This window comes from Miniopterus schreibersii (genome assembly GCF_964146895.1).
Source record: "Miniopterus schreibersii genome assembly, chromosome: 2".
Classification (NCBI taxonomy): domain Eukaryota; kingdom Metazoa; phylum Chordata; class Mammalia; order Chiroptera; family Miniopteridae; genus Miniopterus; species Miniopterus schreibersii.
This window is the reverse complement of record NC_138102.1, coordinates 149,713,721-149,733,304: the sequence shown is the minus strand read 5'-3', so window position 1 is coordinate 149,733,304 and position 19,584 is coordinate 149,713,721. Positions and strand designations below refer to the sequence as shown.

Sequence of the window (19,584 nt, the reverse complement as noted above, 5' to 3'; positions counted from 1 at the left end):
TAAACAAACAACAAACAGTCTTTCAAGTACTGGTTATATATTTCAGTATCTGTTTGCTATCCCATATTGACACTGACAACCAGTATTACCTGTGTCCTTTAGAAATTCCTGCTAAAAAAAAAGCCCCTTTCATCACTAATAATTTTCTAAATACACTGGGAAATTGTTGTTCTACTTTTCGTTGCATGTGTTCACTAGTGTCTCCAATGAAACTTTTTATATTCTATGAAGCATCTCTCTCTCTTTCATCCTTATTCTTTTACATTTATTTTTAGTTTTTATGATACAATATTAATAGTATGATAGAGGCTGTCCTTATATTTAAATTCTTTTCAGTATTAAAATTTTAAGTAATTTGAGTTTTATTAAGAGGAGTGATTCCATTTTATAGCCTGTGCCTTCTGCTAGCATGAGGACAAATTATATTATTTAGTCTTCCTGGTAGGAAACAAAGATGAGCAGGATTTGTGATTCCTGAAGGGAGAGATGTGGGTCAATGTCCAGGAATCTGAGAAATGTAGTTTGCTGCTGCTAAAAATCAGTTTTCCAAATTTTCTCTCCTTCTTTTGTGATCCTCAGGGGATCCGTGAGGATATGGGATGGGCCAAGTGAGAGGGAAATACGGCAGAGCGTATGGAATATTTGCTTCTTATAGTTCAGTGATTCCTAGATCTTAAAAGGAGAACTGGAAGTCAATGTTCGGCATGAATTATATTACAGTTTTACAAATTATCTCTCACACTGGATTTACACAGACATTGTGGGTTGTCCAGAGAATAAATAACCTAGGCCTCCTCTAATTCCCGTTAGTCTCTATAATGCAGCACTATTCCATTGGAGGAGAAGATAAAAAGTAAAGATAAAGGGGAAAAAAAAATAATGACTACGAAAAACCACCAATCCTAGACTACATAAATAGAGCTGATGGAAGATACTAGGACAATCTGTAAAGCTCTTGGCCAATTTTAGACTAGACCGTGGACCGAATTCGGTTTCTATCTTCAGAGCAGAATGATTGCACAGAGGCACTGTGGTGACAAAAGGGGACTCGATTTGGGGTGGTGAGCACACAATGGGATATAGAGAGGGTGGTTTCTAAAGTTGTACGCCTGAAACTTATATAATGTTATTAACCAATGTTACCCCAATAAGTTTAAGTAAAAAATAAAATGCAAACATGTACTGTGAGTGAATCACATAGTAAGAACGTATAATCAATATCATTTTAATAAGCATTGAAATGAAATGCATTTTTTAACAGGATAAAGACTGGTCTGTCAGTGTGGAGCTCCGTCCATGTCCAAATGGTCTGTCAGGAACATGCTTAAAAAGCGTCACACTCCTCTTCAATTCAGTAAGTCAGCAGCTTCCTAATGTTTATCCAGAGCACAACCAAATCAATTACTTCACAAATTCAGAATTTTTGAGGTTGAAGAAAAGAGGCTTTACTATGTAAACACACAAGTAAGATTATACAGAAAATTGGTAAAGTCTCTGGAAGAGCTGGATAGTTCCCAGGAGATATATATATATATATATATATATATATATATATATATATATATATATATATATAAATTACCATAGATAAACAACTAATGAGCTAATTATACATTAACCTTCTGTGCTCATAAAATTATTCAATACTATGGACCATTTAAGAAGGCAGTTATATTTGTTTCGGATTTCATGTATGAGAAACTAACACTTTAAGTGGAAATAGGCCTACATGAGGGGGGAGAACAGCTGGCTGGGCATTTGGCACTTCCCGGCTTTTTGACCATTGGAAGCCAAGTTACCTTCTAGGGTCTTAGTTTCCTCATCTGCAAACTGGGGATGAAGAGTCCTTTGCAATCTTCCTCAAATAGTTGGTATGAGAAACAACGAAGCAACGTATGAATGAAAGGCGCTTTAAAAATGTTCCATATTTTAGATACTTCTAAATTAATCCAATAAAATTGAGTTTGTTTTCATGGCATCTATTACATATTACATTGCATTAAACTGAAATAACTTTGTAAATTAATATGAACTAACACTGTGTTTTAAATTTTAGTCTGGTTCAGTTGACAAATATGTATTCAATAGCGATGGAACAGTCACAAATGACAAGATTGGAAATCAACATTATTACTATTCAGGTAAGTTTAATAATACCATTTAAAAATAAATGTAAGAGGTATTCATTTATTCAATGACAGTAAATGGTTCTGTTTTAACATATATTAAAGAATAAAATCACTTTCAGAAATTGAAAACTTTAATATGTTAATTATTGCTATTAATGTTGATAATCATTTAATTATTTTAACAGACAAAGTACAGATATTCAAGGCATCTCTCTCATACTATCAAGTAGAAACATACTCTCATGTAAAAATGCAAATACAAATTGATCCTGTGATGCAACTGTATGTTTCCATGCCACCCAACCAATTCACAGACACTGTAGGTAAGTCCTCCGCCTATGTTTTTATTTCCAAGGCTCTGATGTGACCATCATCTATTGTAATTTTCAACTCTCTCTTAATGGCATTAAACCACAAAGCATCTTTACTTAATCTTCCTTTTCATATTTCAGTAAAATAAGTCCAATTGGCTTTTTATAGTAAGTACAACTTTATTTATTACAAAAATCTATTCCCAAGTGGTTCTCAACAATTTAAACATGTTAAGGTTTAAATTAAGGCTTTTAGTCATCAAATATAGTCTTATTTGATACTATGTTATCTATCATTTGTTAATATGCATTATGAAGGTTATGACCTGTAAAAGAATAAATGTAAGTATTACGGGTATAAATCTTTTGAAATCATGTTTCAAATACAAGCTACGTTATAACTTGTTTTTCTGCTGATTGGTCACGTGGTGATCTTTCACTGAGGTTTTTCCTACTGTAGAAATCAGCTCTTACATACTGTCAATGATGTCAAACAAAAGAAACAGAAAGAATTATAGCAAATCCCATGGTTATTAACATGTATAAAGTCTAATCGAGACATACTCTTAAGTAGCTTCTGCAGCTTTGGTTTGAATAAAGAACTGAATATGAAGTGAGGAGATGAGTCCAAAAAGTTGAGTAGGTAACGAGATGTTAAACTTGGTCCTGTGCTCTTGTACAGGGCTCTGTGGTTCCTACAACAACCGAGCAGAGGATGATTTCATGTCAAGTCAGAATATACTGGAGAAGTCATCTCAGGCCTTTGCCGATTCCTGGGAAATGATGTCCTGTCTTAAAGGAACGCCAGCTTCATGCATCAGTATAGAAACAGGTAATGTTAATTAAATGCCAAACTCCGTGATTAAGTATTAGGTGCTAGGAATTCTGTACTTATTCTGGTAATGATAGGATGCTATCAGATAAATCTGGTCTTTGCTAGTGTTTGCCCTACTGCCCCATTATTAGAGGCAACGTCAGAGGAACAGTCTGTCTGGCTGAGGGTATTTCTAGCAAACACATCTTTCATGGGAGACTAGGGGGTCACCTTAGTTGTCGTTTTCTATACCTATTTTTTCTTTTCTTATACAGTTTTCTCCATAGTTATAGAACAATAAGGTTAGAAGAGACTTTACAGATTATTTGGTTTATTACTCTTTCCTTTTAATTGAGTCGTGGAAGTGATCATTGCTTGAAATAGCAAGACTCAAACCGCTGAGCCACTTAACAATAGAGCTGTAGCCAGATCCAGGTCTCCCAGCAACTGCTGTCAAATATATTAAAAGTTATACCAAACTCCACATCTACATCTTATTAAAGAAACTGTACACTTGGGTGACAGGGGTGAAATGATAGTGATGTGGTGGTGGTTTCATTTACCAACTTGTCAACACAGACATAAATGTGTATTTTAAATTAAAAGACACCTAAATAAATAATCTGGTTCTCTTTTACCATTTATGCATATAAACTGCATTTCAGAAAAAGGTTAGCAGATTTAATACAAAAGTCCAAAGCTAATAAAGATTTTGCCTCTTTGGTTTAAAGTAGTTCTGATTCTATCATGGTATTTTTAATATAATGATAACAAATTCAATTTATTGTAGCAAAACACTTTAAAAAATATAATTGCTTTAAGACAAAACTTTGTTAAATATTTACACTTTGTCTTTCAATTAAAAATTATGATGTTATAAATACGATGTTTGGGTGCCTTAATTTCCTTCCAGAAAGGTTTGCTGAGAGGCACTGTAGTGTTCTTCTTGATTCAAGTGGGCCTTTTGCTTCCTGCCATCCAATTGTGGACCCTAGACCATATCATGAGGTATGTGAGGGTCTAACATTAATAAATTTTGGGGGGAAATACTTTGATAATACCAAAAGAAGCATGCAGATACTAAAAATTTTCAAAAAACTAACCATTGACTGTAGGTTAAGATATATGTTTAAATTTAACATTGGATTCCACTAATTTGTTTAATTGTTAGCTATACCAACTTTAATTTAAAAAGTGGTACAAAAAATGAGAAAAATCTGGAATGATTTTCTCTTTCTGTCTTTTCTAAGTTCTTTGAAAACTCACTTAGTAATTGATTTGCTGTTTTGCAAATTTTTGAAAATAAATATTTCCCAAAGTTTCAAAAACAATTTTTTTTCGGGGAAGCAGAGGGGTTATGAACAGAAGCATTATTCTCAGTTTATCTGTTCTTCTGAATATATTCCTAATGTAATATAAATTTGTTTTTTATTTTAAAGGAATGCAAAAAATACACTTGCACTTGTGAAAATGGTCAAGATTGCCTGTGTACAATTTTAGGCAACTATGTGAAAACATGTGCTGAGAAGGAAACGTACATAGTGGAATGGAGAACTGGACGATGCGGTAGGAAGGCTGAAGGCTTTAGATAATTCTTCCTTCTGAATTTCACTATAGTGTGTATGTGTGTGTGTGTTTAGGCCCCTGTCTTCACAAATCTGTACTTGGTTCTTTCAAAGATGATTTTCTATTTCTAATACAGACAGATGGTTAGTTGCCAGAGGTATGGTTTAAAACAGTATATCTCCTGGTCCTGGGAAGGGGAGGAGGAGCTTCAGGTACCAGTGTGGCATTTTTGGAAATCAGTGTGACGTTAGGGAGCAGGAACTATAAAAATCTTCATAGTCCCTGATATTGCATTGACACTTTTAGACATTTATACCCAGGAAAATAATAATTTTAAAATATTAATAATGTACATTTCTGTTCCCCAATTGTATTGATTACTCAAGATCCATGCCTCCCTTTTTTTTTTGGTAATAAAATTCTGATATTCCTTTGGGAATCTGCCCCATCTTCACTGGAATAAATCTTATTAGAACTACCAATCAAAGCAACTCAGCCTACTGCAGGACAAGGGATTAGCATGTGATTTAAATATGGTCACTCATATATATATATATATGGCATCTCAAGAAATGCATACACACTTTAACAACTCATAGCTCAATTTTGAAAATGAAATGTATTGTAATAAACACTGCCTTTATAATTATTCAAAATGTGTGTATACATTTTTTGGAACACCCTATACATATAAAATCTTTTATCTTTGAGCAATCCTTACATTTTTACTTCTTGATTTATTTCTTTTATCCTGATTTAATATGTTCAGATTTAAACAAGCGGAGAATATGTATGTATTTATGTATAAATATATGCTTCTGTTCAATTATTGTATGCTGAAAGTTTATATAATGTCTAGCTTGGCCAAGCATGGCTCAGAGGTTGAGCATCAACCTGTGATCCAGGAGATTGAGGTTCGATTCCCAGTCAGGGCACATGCCCGGGTTGTGGGCTGGATCCCCAGTATGAGGCGTGCAGGAGGCAGCCGATCAATGACTCTCTAATCATCGATATTTCTATCTCTCTCTCTCCCTCTTCCTTCCTGTCTGAAATCAATAAAGATATATTTAACAATAAATAAATAAATAATGTCTAACTCTCACTGCATTTCTAAATGATAGTCAAATATTAAAAACTTATTTATTAAAAAACAAATAAAATTAAATCAGTAAATTAGAGACTCAACACTCATATTTATAAAACCTTGCTTTGTTTTAAAATATTTATTGCACTATTTGAATGCAACTTTAGAAAGTACTTGATTTACAAAAATAATACTTTGTAGAAAAAACATCTTTTATAAATCATAATACTGCAGAGCTCATACCCAATCATTAAATTCTGTCAAGTTCACTTCTAAAATTTCTCTAAAATCCATTCTCATCTCTCCATCTATATTGCCATCAACCTAGAGCAAAAAAAGATTTTTTTCTCCTGGGTGACTATAATAGCCTCCTTCAGTATCTCTCTTGGTTCCCTCTAATCCGTTTTCTATAGCGAGCGTAGTCTTCACAGCAAAGCCAAGTACTGCTGACCTGATCACGTGACGCTCAGCCTAACACAAGGCAATGGCTTGACGTGGCTCCAAGAGACCAGGCTGCCTACGAGGGCCCTGCGGGTTCTAACTGCTGAATCTGTGTCTGGGTTTATAGCTTTGATTCTCTTATGTGCTCTTTACAAGAATTTCCTTCCCTTCTAACTGAGGCTGTTCCCCAGACATGAGATTATCTTTCTCTGGGCTGCCTTCACACTGCCCCGCCACTTCACTAAGTGCAGGCTCCCGGCTCTACACAGTAATAACTGCCCATCTTGCTTTATAGCTCACAACACAAGTGCCCTTCCCCAGCAATATAACCCACTTGAGAGCGGACTTACCAATCTGTTTATGGGCTTTATCCCCAGCAAAATATGGAAACATGTAGTAGGGACTCAATATTGACTGGAAATAAATGGAGAAAATAAAACCATGAACAACAAGTACTTTTTTCTTAATTATTGATAATCTCAATTATGAATAATATACTATAATATCTATGAACATCAAGTTGAAGTAAAGTTGCTAATTTTTCTGGATATGTAGATATTTACTTTTTTTGTCCTTATACCTACAGATCACTCATGTCCCAGTGGCCTAGTTTTCAAGTACAACGTAAAAGCCTGCAATAGTTCTTGCAGATCCTTGTCAGAGAGAGACAGGAGCTGTGATGTAGAAGATGTTCCGGTTGATGGATGCACCTGCCCTGATGAGATGTACCAGAACAATGAAGGAAATTGTGTTTCAAAGTCTCAGTGTGACTGCTACATGAATGATGAGGTCATAAAACCAGGCAAACTCATCCATATTGACGACAATAAATGGTATGGAGAGTACATATATATTTGTTATGGCTTTGATTTTAGGGACTGCCCTTTTGAGAGAAATAGTCTGCTTGTATGATGTTTTCTTTAGACCTGTCATATCTTTTACTTTTTATTTCCTAGTAAGGTTGGTTTTTATCCCCTTCATAGGTTATTGGTTACTGTTCACTTCATCATCATGGCTATAACTGATTTATCCTATCGTTTGGTTTTAAATAACAGTAGAAGAATATTTTAGTAGCTCCCACATGCAAACAATGCAAAATGATTTCCTATTCAGATGATGCTTTCCAGTTGTCTCTCAGCATTTATCATTCAACAAACACTTATTAAATAAATAAGTAAATAAATAAATAAGTAAATAAATAAATAAATAAATACCGACTGTGTGCCAGGCCTTTTGCTGAGCACAGGAGTTGCAAAGGTGAATGAATGTAGTCTTGGATTCACAGAGTAAGCAGGGCGGTGACTATTGTGAGAAGGTTTGTATACTTAATATTGTAGCAGAAAGGGCCAGTTGCTACCTGAGGAGATAGGAAAGCTTCTCAGAGAAGATCAGCATTTGAGTTTTCCTAAGGGATGATTTTCCCCCCAGAAAAAATTGGGCTGTAAAGAGTGATTTCCAGAAGAGTAAACAGAATATACTAATGTAGAAAATGCTGGAAGATGCTTGCACATGTAGGTTATTATTGCATAGGACTGGGCTGGAAAAGTAGACAGTGGCCATACAGCCTTGTTTGTACACACAACCTTTTTGTACATTCCTGTAATATGTACAAGGCTGTATCTTATACTTTGGTTCATTTGTGTCTTCTGGGGACTGTGTCTCATTCATACTCCTACTTGGGATAAAACAGGTGGTTCATGAATTAGGGGTTAAAGTGTAGTAAAATGTCATCTTTGAAATTCGATGTTTAAATGTATCATTTCCTTTACTTCCAGTGTCTGTCGGGATGGAATTCTTCTTTGCCAGACTCCTATTGATTTAACCCTACGTAAGTGCTGAGATCATGATGAAGGCTTAATATACTTACTTTGGTTAAAATAAACAAATCAAGAGGCCCTTGATTAACATCTTCCTTTATCCTGCAGAGAATTGCTCTGGAGGGGCTGAATATGTTGACTGCAGTGACCCCAAGGCACAGAGAAGAGTTGACAGCACATGCAACACTCGGAACATACCTAATTTTGAGGTAAGTGACAAGGCATTAGAGTTTAGCTCGTAAAAACTTTTCATTGTTTCAGAGCAGAAGAAATTGAAATGTCAATAAAAAGTAATTAGAAGTGCATTTTAATTATTGTGTGTTATTTTGACTTGTCCAATATTGACACTAAATGCATGCTTGGTATATTTATGCATTGTAAATTAGTGCTGATAGCGTGATGTGCTTAGAGCAGTGCTTTATGGCGTATATTATGTACTTATTCCTTTAGGAGAACTTGCCTTGCAAACGTGGGTGCTACTGTCCAGTAGGAATGGTTCGAGACTCTAAAGGGAACTGTGTCTTTCCTGATGACTGCCCATGCTCTTTTGGTGGACGAGAGTATGCCCAAGGAACTGTCACCCCAGTTGGCTGCAACAAATGGTGCCTAATAAAGGATTACTATTTTATTTGTTTGGGATATTAGAAAATGTACAGTCCTCTCTTATTTTTATGGGAAAGAAGAAATTATACTTTAGGATATTTCAAAAATAATGGTTGAATGTACTTAGAAAAAAATGCTATATCTTTACATAGAAACCTGATATAGCATTATATATGAACATCATAAAATATAATGAAGACAGCTGCAAATGTAAATCAATATGAAACATTATTTGTGCTTTTATACAAAACAGTATGAGTATGTAAATCTTGGAATAATATAATTACCACACACTCTATTATTGCTTTTCTTTAGTACTTGCATAAAAGGATCTTGGAACTGTACGCAAAATGAATGTCAAAGTACCTGCGACATCTATGGGGAAGGTCATGTTCGAACTTTTGATAGAAAAAGTTACACCTTTGATGGTCTCTGCCAGTATTCATTTGTTGAGGTAATTGCAAGTGTTTTATCACAGTTTTTCTATATTTCTTACGTATTATTTATTGTCTATGAGCTCTGGAGAATTTTATTTTCAAAATGTAAAATTTTTTTAAAGGCCCCTTATATGTTTCTCAAAGGCAGTAAAATATAACAAAGTAATGCTGACTGTGAATGCAGCCCACCTGGGTTTGAATCCTGGCTCTACCATTTCTCACATGTGCAGCTTTGGGCACATCCCTTAGCCTTTCTGTGTCTCAGTTTCCTTATCAATAACACAGGGATGGAAATAGCCCTTACTTGAAACCAAATTAGAAAAAAAATTGGAGCACATGCTAGGTGCTTACTAAATGTTAGATATTATTTTTTCAAGAACAGCATTATTAGTAACAATGACAACATTTTATGAGTGCTTCTTTGCCAGGCAAACATATATTTGAATACATTTAATCATTACAATACTAAAGGACTGATGGTAGTATTCCTACAATAGAAGTATTCCTAGATGAAGAAATGGAGGTTAGAGAGGATAACTTACTAAGGAGACAAACAAACCTGATCTGACTGATTCCACAGTTTGTTACATACAGCTAAGCTCCTTCCTCAATAATACCTAATGGGTGAAATGAGGATTGGTTTGTATTTATGCTTTAGTTTTGATTGAATATTAAGTTTCATATAAATCACTGAGAGAAAAAATATATACCTTTAGCTATTTACAGCACTAGAAAGAAGTTTACTATTACAAACATATAATTTAAATACTTATATTTCTATGGAATAATTCTAAACCTGTATAGAAGTAATGAGAAAAGGCTGAGTCAAAGTGAGTTAACTAGTTTAGACTCAGCCAAGGTGACAATTGTCTTTTGGAAATTCCATAACATTCCATAATAAATTACCAACGTATGGTAATTTATTGAGTTTAAGGTGTCACTGAGTAAGAGATATTTGTCTGATACAAATATTGTAATTGAGTTCCATGTCTCTGATATTCACAAACTTATTATAACTTAATTTTTAAAGGATTATTGTGGTGGTGAAAATGGCACATTCCGTATTTTAACTGAAAGCGTCCCATGCTGTGAAGATGGGCTCACGTGCTCAAGAAGAATCATAGTTGCTTTAGAGGTACGGTACTATTTCTCGTCACTTACTTTTTCTCTCCGATTATGAGTGGCCAAATAAAACAGATGTAATTGTAAGTATATCTTTTTATTTACAGGATCAGAATGTTATCTTGCAAGATGGTAAAGTAACGGCCATCAAAACGACAGACAGTAAGGAATGTGGACTCGATGGAAACGTATACTCCGTGCATACCGTTGGCCTCTACTTGATTCTGAAATTCGACACTGGCATAACCTTGATTTGGGACAAAAACACAAGAGTGTCTGTTATATTGGAGCCGCGCTGGAATGTATGTACATCACTAATAAGTAATTAATCGGGAAGCAAAATCATTTCTGTTACTGAAAATTACACCCATATTTGTAGATAGAAAGTGGGAGGATGGTCATTTCCATTAAAGAACAAACCCTCAGCATCTATTCAGCCTTTGCATACAATATGAAATATAATCAAAGATGATTAAATCTGGTGGAAAATAAATACAATAAACTTGAGGCAGCCTAGTTTAACCGTATTTAGTTATTTGAGATTATTGTATAATTCAATTTTGAGGTAGGGGGTGTATATATAGAATTAGATGTATTCCTGAGAGCAAATAGTCTAAGAACCTGAGTATTCTCATGTATAATTAGAAGCTAGTGAATATAATATTTTTTTTTAATTCTTAAGGCATTTATCTTAGTGGATACTAGATCATTTCACAATATAAGATGTCTTAGATTAAATGGAGCAGAATTTTATCTACAAATTCTGGTTTCCTTTCAAAATTTGAAATTTAAAATAGATTTATTATAATATACATATAATCATTATCTATCATCTATCATGTATCTCTATCTATCTATCATTATCTATCATCTATCTACCTATCATCATCTATCTATCTATCTATCATCTATCTATCATCTATATCTATCTATCATCTATCTATCTATCTATCTATCTATCATCATCTATCTATCTATCATCTATCTATCTATCTATCATCTATCTATCTATCTATCTATCTATCTATCTATCTATCTATCTATCTATCTATCTATCTATCATCTATCTATCTATCATCTATCTATCTATCATCTATATCTATCTATCTATCATCATCTATCATCTATCTATCTATCATCTATCTATCTATCTATCTATCTATCTATCTATCTATCTATCTATCTATCTATCATCTATCTATCATCTATCTATATCTATCATCTATCTATCTATCTATCTATCTATATCTATCTATCATCTATATCTATCTATCTATCATCATCTATCATCTATCTATCTATCTATCTATCTATCTATCTATCTATCTATCTATCTATCTATCTATCTATCTATCTATCTATCATCTATCTATATCTATCATCTATCTATCTATCTATCTATCTATCTATCTATCTATCTATCTATCTATCTATCTATCTATCTATCTATCATCTATCTATCTATCTATCTATCATCTATCTATCATCTATCTATCTATCATCTATCTATCATCTATCTATATCTATCTATCATCTATCTATCTATCTATCTATCTATCTATCTATCTATATCTATCTATCTATCATCATCATCTATCATCTATCTATCTATCTATCTATCTATCTATCTATCTATCTATCTATCATCTATCTATCTATCTATCATCTATCTATCATCTATCTATCTATCTATCTATCTATCTATCTATCTATCTATCTATCTATCTATCTATCTATCTATCATCTAGCATCTATCTATCAATCATCTATCAATCTATCATCTATCTATCATCATCTGTCTATCTCATTTGTGTCCCTGGTACAACTCACCTCACTTTTAATTTTCCTTTCTGATCTCATCTCCCTAGATATATTTACGTATCTATATACCTATATTCCAAACAAATAACTTATTTTCTTTTCTGATCTCTATAGGGCAAAGTGTGTGGTCTTTGTGGAAACAGCAACGGCGATCTCAAAGATGATTTCACAACACGACACTCATCCGTAGCTACCGGAGCCCTGGAATTCGGAAACAGCTGGAAAACTACTCAAGAATGTTCAGACACAGTAACGCAGACTTTCCCGTGCGACTCCAACCCCTACTGCAAGGCCTGGGCTGTGCGGAAATGCGAGATCATCCGCGACAGCACCTTCCGGGAGTGCCACAGCAAGGTAGCCCAGCCCCCGGGAGGGAGGGCCACCCACAGCCAGGTAGCCCAGCCCCCGGGAGGGAGGGCCACCCACAGCCAGGTAGCCCAGCTCCCGGGAGGGAGGGCCACCCACAGCCAGGTAGCCCAGCTCCCGGGAGGGAGGGCCACCCACAGCCAGGTAGCCCAGCCCCTGGGAGGGCCACCCACAGCCAGGTAGCCCAGCCCCCGGGAGGGAGGGCCACCCACAGCCAGGTAGCCCAGCTCCCGGGAGGGAGGGCCACCCACAGCCAGGTAGCCCAGCCCCTGGGAGGGAGGGCCACCCACAGCCAGGTAGCCCAGCTCCCGGGAGGGAGAGCCACCCACAGCCAGGTAGCCCAGCCCCTGGGAGGGAGGGCCACCCACAGCCAGGTAGCCCAGCTCCCGGGAGGGAGAGCCACCCACAGCCAGGTAGCCCAGCCCCCGGGAGGGAGGGCCACCCACAGCCAGGTAGCCCAGCCCCTGGGAGGGAGGGCCACCCACAGCCAGGTAGCCCAGCTCCCGGGAGGGAGAGCCACCCACAGCCAGGTAGCCCAGCCCCCGGGAGGGAGGGCCACCCACGGCAAGGTAGCCCAGCCCCCGGGAGGGAGGGCCACCCACAGCCAGGTAGCCCAGCCCCCGGGAGGGAGGGCCACCCACAGCCAGGTAGCCCAGCCCCCGGGAGGGAGGGCCACCCACAGCCAGGTAGCCCAGCCCCCGCGGCGCCCGCGCCCGCCCCCCAGCTCACGCCCGTCTGTCCCCGCCCAGGTGGACCCCACCTCCTACTACGACGCGTGCATCCAAGAGGCCTGCGCCTGCGACATGGAGGGCAAGTACCTGGGCTTCTGCACGGCCGTGGCCATGTACGCCGAGGCCTGCAGTGCCGTCGGGGTCTGCGTCCCCTGGAGGAAGCCCGACCTCTGCCGTAAGTGGCCCCCAAATGGTCTAGCAGCCTAATGAGAGAACTGTTCTGTTAGAGAGTCACTCTTCCTCTCATAGTTTCTATTAAATACATATATATATTTTAATCTTTATTGATTTCAGAGAGAGGAAAAGAGAGGGGGAGAGAGAGAGAGAGAGACATCAATGATGAGGGAGTCATTGATCGAGCCCGCAACCCGGGCATGTGCCCTGACGGGGATCGAACCCGAGCCCCTGGATCCCAGGTCGACGCTCAACCGCTGGGCCACGCCCGGCCGGGCTAGATATATATTCTTGTACTTAGAAATGTTTCAGAACATGTTAAGTTAGGGTGGGAGAATCACCTATTTTTATAAACATAGCACCTGGCCTACCATATTAAATTCAATTTTAGTTGCAAAGGTTTTTGTTTTCCGGGGGGGGGGGGGGGGGGGGCGGGGATTGAATACCAATGGGAAATATCTCATTAGAACAATAAACTCGTGCCTAACATGTGATAGTCATATATCCTTAAGAACCGATCACTCTTGGTTGAAGTCCACACTCATTATCTTGAAAACTTTTGTAGAGCTCTAGTCAAGATAAACTGTAAAATAAATGTAAACCGAATCTTGAGATATATGGAAAGTGTAACTTGAATGGAAATCAGCCCACTCCTCCTTTTAAAGGAAGGTATTATGAGAAAAGATGACAAATGAGCAATCTTAAAATTGAATACTCATTTTATTCTGTTTGTTATGCTCAACATTATATTATATTGAAATCTTTAGTTACCTCATTTGGGAACTGCCATTTACATATTTTTAAAAGCCTAATTTTTACAGAGATTTATTTTTCTAATTTAAGTTTGCACATTAAAACCATGAATCTAGACTATGACCTAAACTATCTCAAAATAGGAAAATGAATGTTACTTTTCCATCTCAAACCATCATGAGTGTGAAATGTCGAGGGAAAGTGCTATTTTGATTCTATATATTTTCCCCTCCATTTTTAATGAGCTATTTTGGCTTATATAGCAATTTGGATAAATGCAAAGGAAGTTGAAAAGACAGAGACATACTTTAGTTCTGCTTATTGTTAATATCATTCAAAATCCCTTTGAAAAATGCTCTGGGAAATAAAAGGTGAAAAGTGTTACCTAACAAAAGTAATTGGATATAATTCAATTACAGCCGTCTACTGTGATTATTATAACGCACCTGGGGAATGCAGATGGCATTACGAGCCCTGTGGGACAGTGACTGCAAAAACATGCAAAGATCGGGTTATTGGCCAGAAGTTTTCTGCACTTTTAGAAGGTAAGGCAATTTTTAATAATATCCATAAAGTGGTGCAAATTGTATTGTATTTTAAAACTGGACATTGTTGTTAGCTCCTGACAATTCCGTGTCTTAACATTTTGTAATTTAGTGAATAGTTATCTTTATTATGACATTAATATTTCCTCATTGGAAACATTTTCTCTAGATATAAATTATCTGTTTAATGAGAAAGAGAGAGAAGACACAGTCCTACAATCCCATTGCCCATTGTCATTCTTAAGAATGTGATGTCATTTTGCTGTTATCTACTTTAGTTCACGAAATCATTTAAGTACCGGCACAACTATATAATGCAGTATGATAGGCTTTAGTAAATAGAGACCAACTGAGCCATTTTTACACACAGGTTGTTATGCTAAGTGCCCAGACAGTGCTCCTTACCTGGATGAGAACACCATGAAGTGCGTCAGTTTACCTGAGTGCAGCTGCTTCTACAATGACGTCATACCAGCGGGTGGCGTGATCCAAGATAACTGCGGAAGGACATGGTACATTCTCTATGAACTTTCTAATAAGTGATTCTGTTTCGTGCATTTTCATTTCGAAAACAATAAGGAAAAATAGATGTGTGTAATTTTTAACTCATTTCTAAATGAGAAGGCCAGCTTTAGGTTTAGTTTTATATCAGTTAAGTTAGTTATTGTGTATTTTTAGTAAACCCACATATCAGCAAATGGTTTGTTAAATCTTATACTGAATAATGCAGAAGGTAAGACAGAATGTCACTATGTAGTTTTAGGTCAAAAGAAGGTTTTAATTCTATAAATGTAAGACCATGTTGATAACCTTTCAGACAGTGACATAGAAGCAAAGAGGTGACGTCCATACTAGAGCAGCCATGTCATGTTTGAAACTGAAAGTGTGAGAACTAACTTTGCAGCTTGACTGCAAAACATTCTGTTAGGTCCCAAGAACTCCTCAGGGAAGTGATCAGAAATAACAATATGTGGAAAAAACAAGCAATTTGAATCAATAGCATGCTCTTGGGGAAACAACTATTGACTGTTCTCTTATTTGGTTCTGTTTTGATTTTCACTGTTAGACAATTTGTTGTTTTAAATTTGGGTGATGCATGTTACGATAAGTTAAAATTTCAACCTCATTTTTAAAAATTTAACTTTCAGCTATTGCATTGCGGGAGAGCTGGCGTGCACTGGTGAGTCATTGCATTTTAGTCTAGTTGCTTTAGGAAAGATGAGATGAAAGGGCCCAGGATCTTTTCAGTCTGCCAACAGCAGAGGAGTAGGTACTTGGCGCCCCTGAGAGAATTGAGACCTTTCCATTGCAGTGTATTTGTTGACAGTGGATCAGTTCAAATCCAGTGCTGCCGAGGCATTGTGAACACTTGCATATGGGCAGTTTTCCTGCTGCATGTGTGCCCCTGCCTATTTGTAGGTTCTGGGAATTAAGAGAGTGAGACACCAGTCAAAATAGTTTAATAAAGAGGTGGAGTGGAAGCTGAGGGTTAGTATAGACAGAATTAAATAATGGAAGAATCACTCATGAGCAACACATCTTAAACATAAATCCATTCAATGAGCTTCAAGAGAACACATGAACTACTCCTTTATGTATTAGAAATTGTAAAGAGTAAACTAAAAAAAGAGACAGATAACTCATGGGCTGCTTGAGATTTAAATTTTTTCATGATTTTGCATTAATAATAATTTGTGATTATTTCAGAGTTTGGTTCTGCAAATGCATCATTTTCAGGTAAAATCATTATTAAAACATAAGAGCATTTATAAGAGCATTATAAAAACATATGAGCATTTCTGTTATGTGCATTCAAGAGAATGCAGTTTCACTGTAGTTTGAGAACTTTTAATTTATTGGCAATCTAAGTTCACTTAGAGTTGCTGTAATACATTTACATAGCCCCGTCTTGTGTGATTCAGGGAGGGGTTTTACTTCCTGTTGATTGATATTTGGAGACAGTAAATTAGAAACCTTAGATTTTGATAATATATTTAAAGTTATGTGATAGTCTGTAAAATGCTTTTTAAATTTTAGTTATTATTGGTCATGTACTTAACGCTAAGGTTATTACATATCAAGGTTCTGAACCTTATTTCTTGGCCCATATATAGACCGTACAAGGTTCCTGTGAGATTTTGGTTAAGTGGTACTGACTGAAAATAATTAGTTATTTTGGCAGAGATGCAATAAATATATAGCGTTGTTTTGATTTAAATGAAAGATTGTTTTGTTACTTAACCTTTACATATAATTTCAGAAATTTGTCATTTAGTTTATGGCAACTGGTTTCTTCAACTAAATTTCCCAACAAAAGTTATTGAAGTAATAATTTTCATAAATATTGTCTTCCCTGTACAGGTTCGACTACAACAGCTACCTCCATTTCGATCACCCAAGCAGGTAAAAAAAAAAAAAAAAAAAAAAAAAAAAAAGCTTATCTGTATCTAGCTTCTAAATTAGCAGCAACCTGAATTTGCCATTCAGGCATTTTGGCCCTACTTTCAAATATGTCATTCTTTATTTATTTATTTTGTAAATGCCAAGTAGTAAGGCCTACATCTAAATTGGAATACGAGTAAGAAAACCATCTCTGCTTGGAGCTTATGTGTCCTAAAAAGAACACTCCACATAATACTAATTTGGAGAAAGTGGCTACTGAAGAAAATTCTATGATAAATTCTTTGAAAAAAATTTACAGTTTCTTTTTTACTGACATTAAAGAATTTTAAATTTAGTTGAATGGTTTGTAATTATAGCCAGTAGAGTACAAAAGTATACTAAAATGTGTGAACATCTAATAAATGAGTTTAACTGTTATATTTAATCATTTGCATTCTAGAGATATGTAAACATGTCTTTCAACACCATTTTTAAAAAATTTATCTTTATTGTTGAAAGTATTACAAATGTCCCTCTTTTTCCCCCCATTGATCTCTCCTTGTACCCCTCCCTCCAGGCCTTCACCCCACTATTGTCTGTGTCCGTGGGTTATGCATATATACATATAAGTTCTTATGTTAATTTTGCCCTACCCAGCCACACAACTCCCTCTTTCCCTCTGAGATTTGTCAGTCTGCTCCATGCTTCTATGTCTCTGCATCTATTTTGTTCATCAGTTTATTGTGTTCATTAGATTCCACCTGTGAGTAAGATCATGTGACATTTGTTTTTCTCTGACTGGCTTCAATACCCTTTTAACATACATTTCCAAATATTTGTCTCCTCCTTTGTATAGCAACTCCCTTGGAAACCAGTAGCGCAGGCACAGGTAAGCCATAATACCCAACCACAACTTGATCGAGAGGGCGTTAAAAAAATTCAAAACTTTCCTTGGCTGTAGTATACCTTTGCAATGGTACATTTAGGGGAAATTTTTGTGTTTGTTTTTTAATTTTTTTGTTTGTTTTGTTTTTAAGAATGTCTTAGAGGAAGACTTTGGAAAAAATGTAATAGAGAATAAGGTTTTTTGACCTTTTACTTGTGTTTATGGATTTTAAAACTTTAATTTCACATTTTAACATCTATTCACCTATATGACCAAATTTCTCTGAAACATTCATTTTGATCCATTTTGTATATGACCATGGATATTCTCAGAAATATAATATTCCCTCTAAACAAAACTATTATTTTCCATTTTGTTTTTCTTTAATTCCGTACCTCTCATTCCAGGAATTACAACATCAAGCAGTGAAACAAGAGGTAGGTGAATTAGAAAGCCTATAAAATGACCAGTTTTTTACCTGTATTAAAACTGTTCTATTTTAACTTAGAATTAACATGCCCAATCTCCTATACTTAAGACCTTTTCCTCCCCCAACTTCAGACTGTTTCTTTCTCCGGATAGTTCTTCCTTTCTTCTAGTCTTTATATACATATACTTAAATCCATAATATTTTTTGGAGCTATAGTTCACATATAACTTTATATTAGTTTCAGGTATGGAGCTTAATGATTTGATATCTGTATATACAGGGGTGGGCAAAAGTAGGGTTACAGTTGCTTGTATGGAAAAAGACAAGCAAGTTATGATTATTACAGTAGCTTTAGTAACTCTGTGTCTCATGTCCTCACAACTGTAAACATATTTTTGCTTACTCCTCTATTGAGAAATGATTGCCATAGTAAGTCTAGTTAATATTCTTAATGTTATAGACCACGGTTTGCCATTTTTGTATTCCCAATCACACCTAGTTCCAATCTATATAATAGTTAGTTTTCAATAATTTATCCAGGATAACAAACATCAGAAGAAAAAGAAATTTTCTGGTATGATGTAGAGAGAAATTGGGGTTGTTTGAGACTTGGAGGCGGGGCAGCGTTTTGCTTGGTAAAGTACTTTAGATTAAATACTGGATCAAATACTTACCTGAATTAAGTACTGGCTACTAGTTTTGTTGTTGGTTGTTGTTTGTTTTTACTAAGACTTGAAAGGATTAAACATTATTTTAAAATTTCTTTCCATAAATTTAACAGTATGGAGGTTCCTCAGAAAACTAAAACTAGATCTACTATATGACCCAGCAATTCTACTACTGGATATTTATTCAAAGAAAACAAAAACACTAATTCAAAAAGACATATGCACCCTTATGTTCATTGCAGCACTATTTACAATAACCAAGATATGGAAGCAATCTAGGTGTCCATTGATAGAAGAATGAATAAAAAAGATGTGGTCTATATATACAATGGAATACTACACAGCAATAAAAAAAGAATGAAATCTTGCCATTTGTGACAACATGGATGGACCTGGAGGGTATTGTGCTAAGTGAAATAACTCAGAGAGAGAAAGACAGATATTGTATGGTTTCACTTTTATATGGAATCTAAAAAAACAAACAAAAAACAAATGAACAAACAA

The 19,584-nt window shown here is 36.0% G+C and overlaps 1 protein-coding gene across 1 annotated transcript in view; it reads left to right on the top strand.

Annotated features, from left to right (window-relative positions):
- The window catches only part of MUC19 (mucin 19, oligomeric), a 108,638-nt gene that overhangs the window by 26,529 nt on the left and 62,525 nt on the right, over window positions 1-19,584 (top strand). The window contains exons 18-36 of the mRNA XM_081127793.1: window positions 1,262-1,354; window positions 2,057-2,141; window positions 2,315-2,452; window positions 3,123-3,272; window positions 4,168-4,262; window positions 4,694-4,820; window positions 6,932-7,178; window positions 8,121-8,173; window positions 8,271-8,371; window positions 8,613-8,764; window positions 9,081-9,219; window positions 10,233-10,337; window positions 10,432-10,626; window positions 12,260-12,499; window positions 13,261-13,417; window positions 14,589-14,714; window positions 15,085-15,226; window positions 15,863-15,894; window positions 18,390-18,419. Of these exons, the coding sequence (XP_080983919.1) occupies window positions 1,262-1,354; window positions 2,057-2,141; window positions 2,315-2,452; window positions 3,123-3,272; window positions 4,168-4,262; window positions 4,694-4,820; window positions 6,932-7,178; window positions 8,121-8,173; window positions 8,271-8,371; window positions 8,613-8,764; window positions 9,081-9,219; window positions 10,233-10,337; window positions 10,432-10,626; window positions 12,260-12,499; window positions 13,261-13,417; window positions 14,589-14,714; window positions 15,085-15,226; window positions 15,863-15,894; window positions 18,390-18,419 (2,407 nt within the window). The remainder of the gene's footprint in view (window positions 1-1,261; window positions 1,355-2,056; window positions 2,142-2,314; window positions 2,453-3,122; window positions 3,273-4,167; window positions 4,263-4,693; window positions 4,821-6,931; window positions 7,179-8,120; window positions 8,174-8,270; window positions 8,372-8,612; window positions 8,765-9,080; window positions 9,220-10,232; window positions 10,338-10,431; window positions 10,627-12,259; window positions 12,500-13,260; window positions 13,418-14,588; window positions 14,715-15,084; window positions 15,227-15,862; window positions 15,895-18,389; window positions 18,420-19,584) is intronic.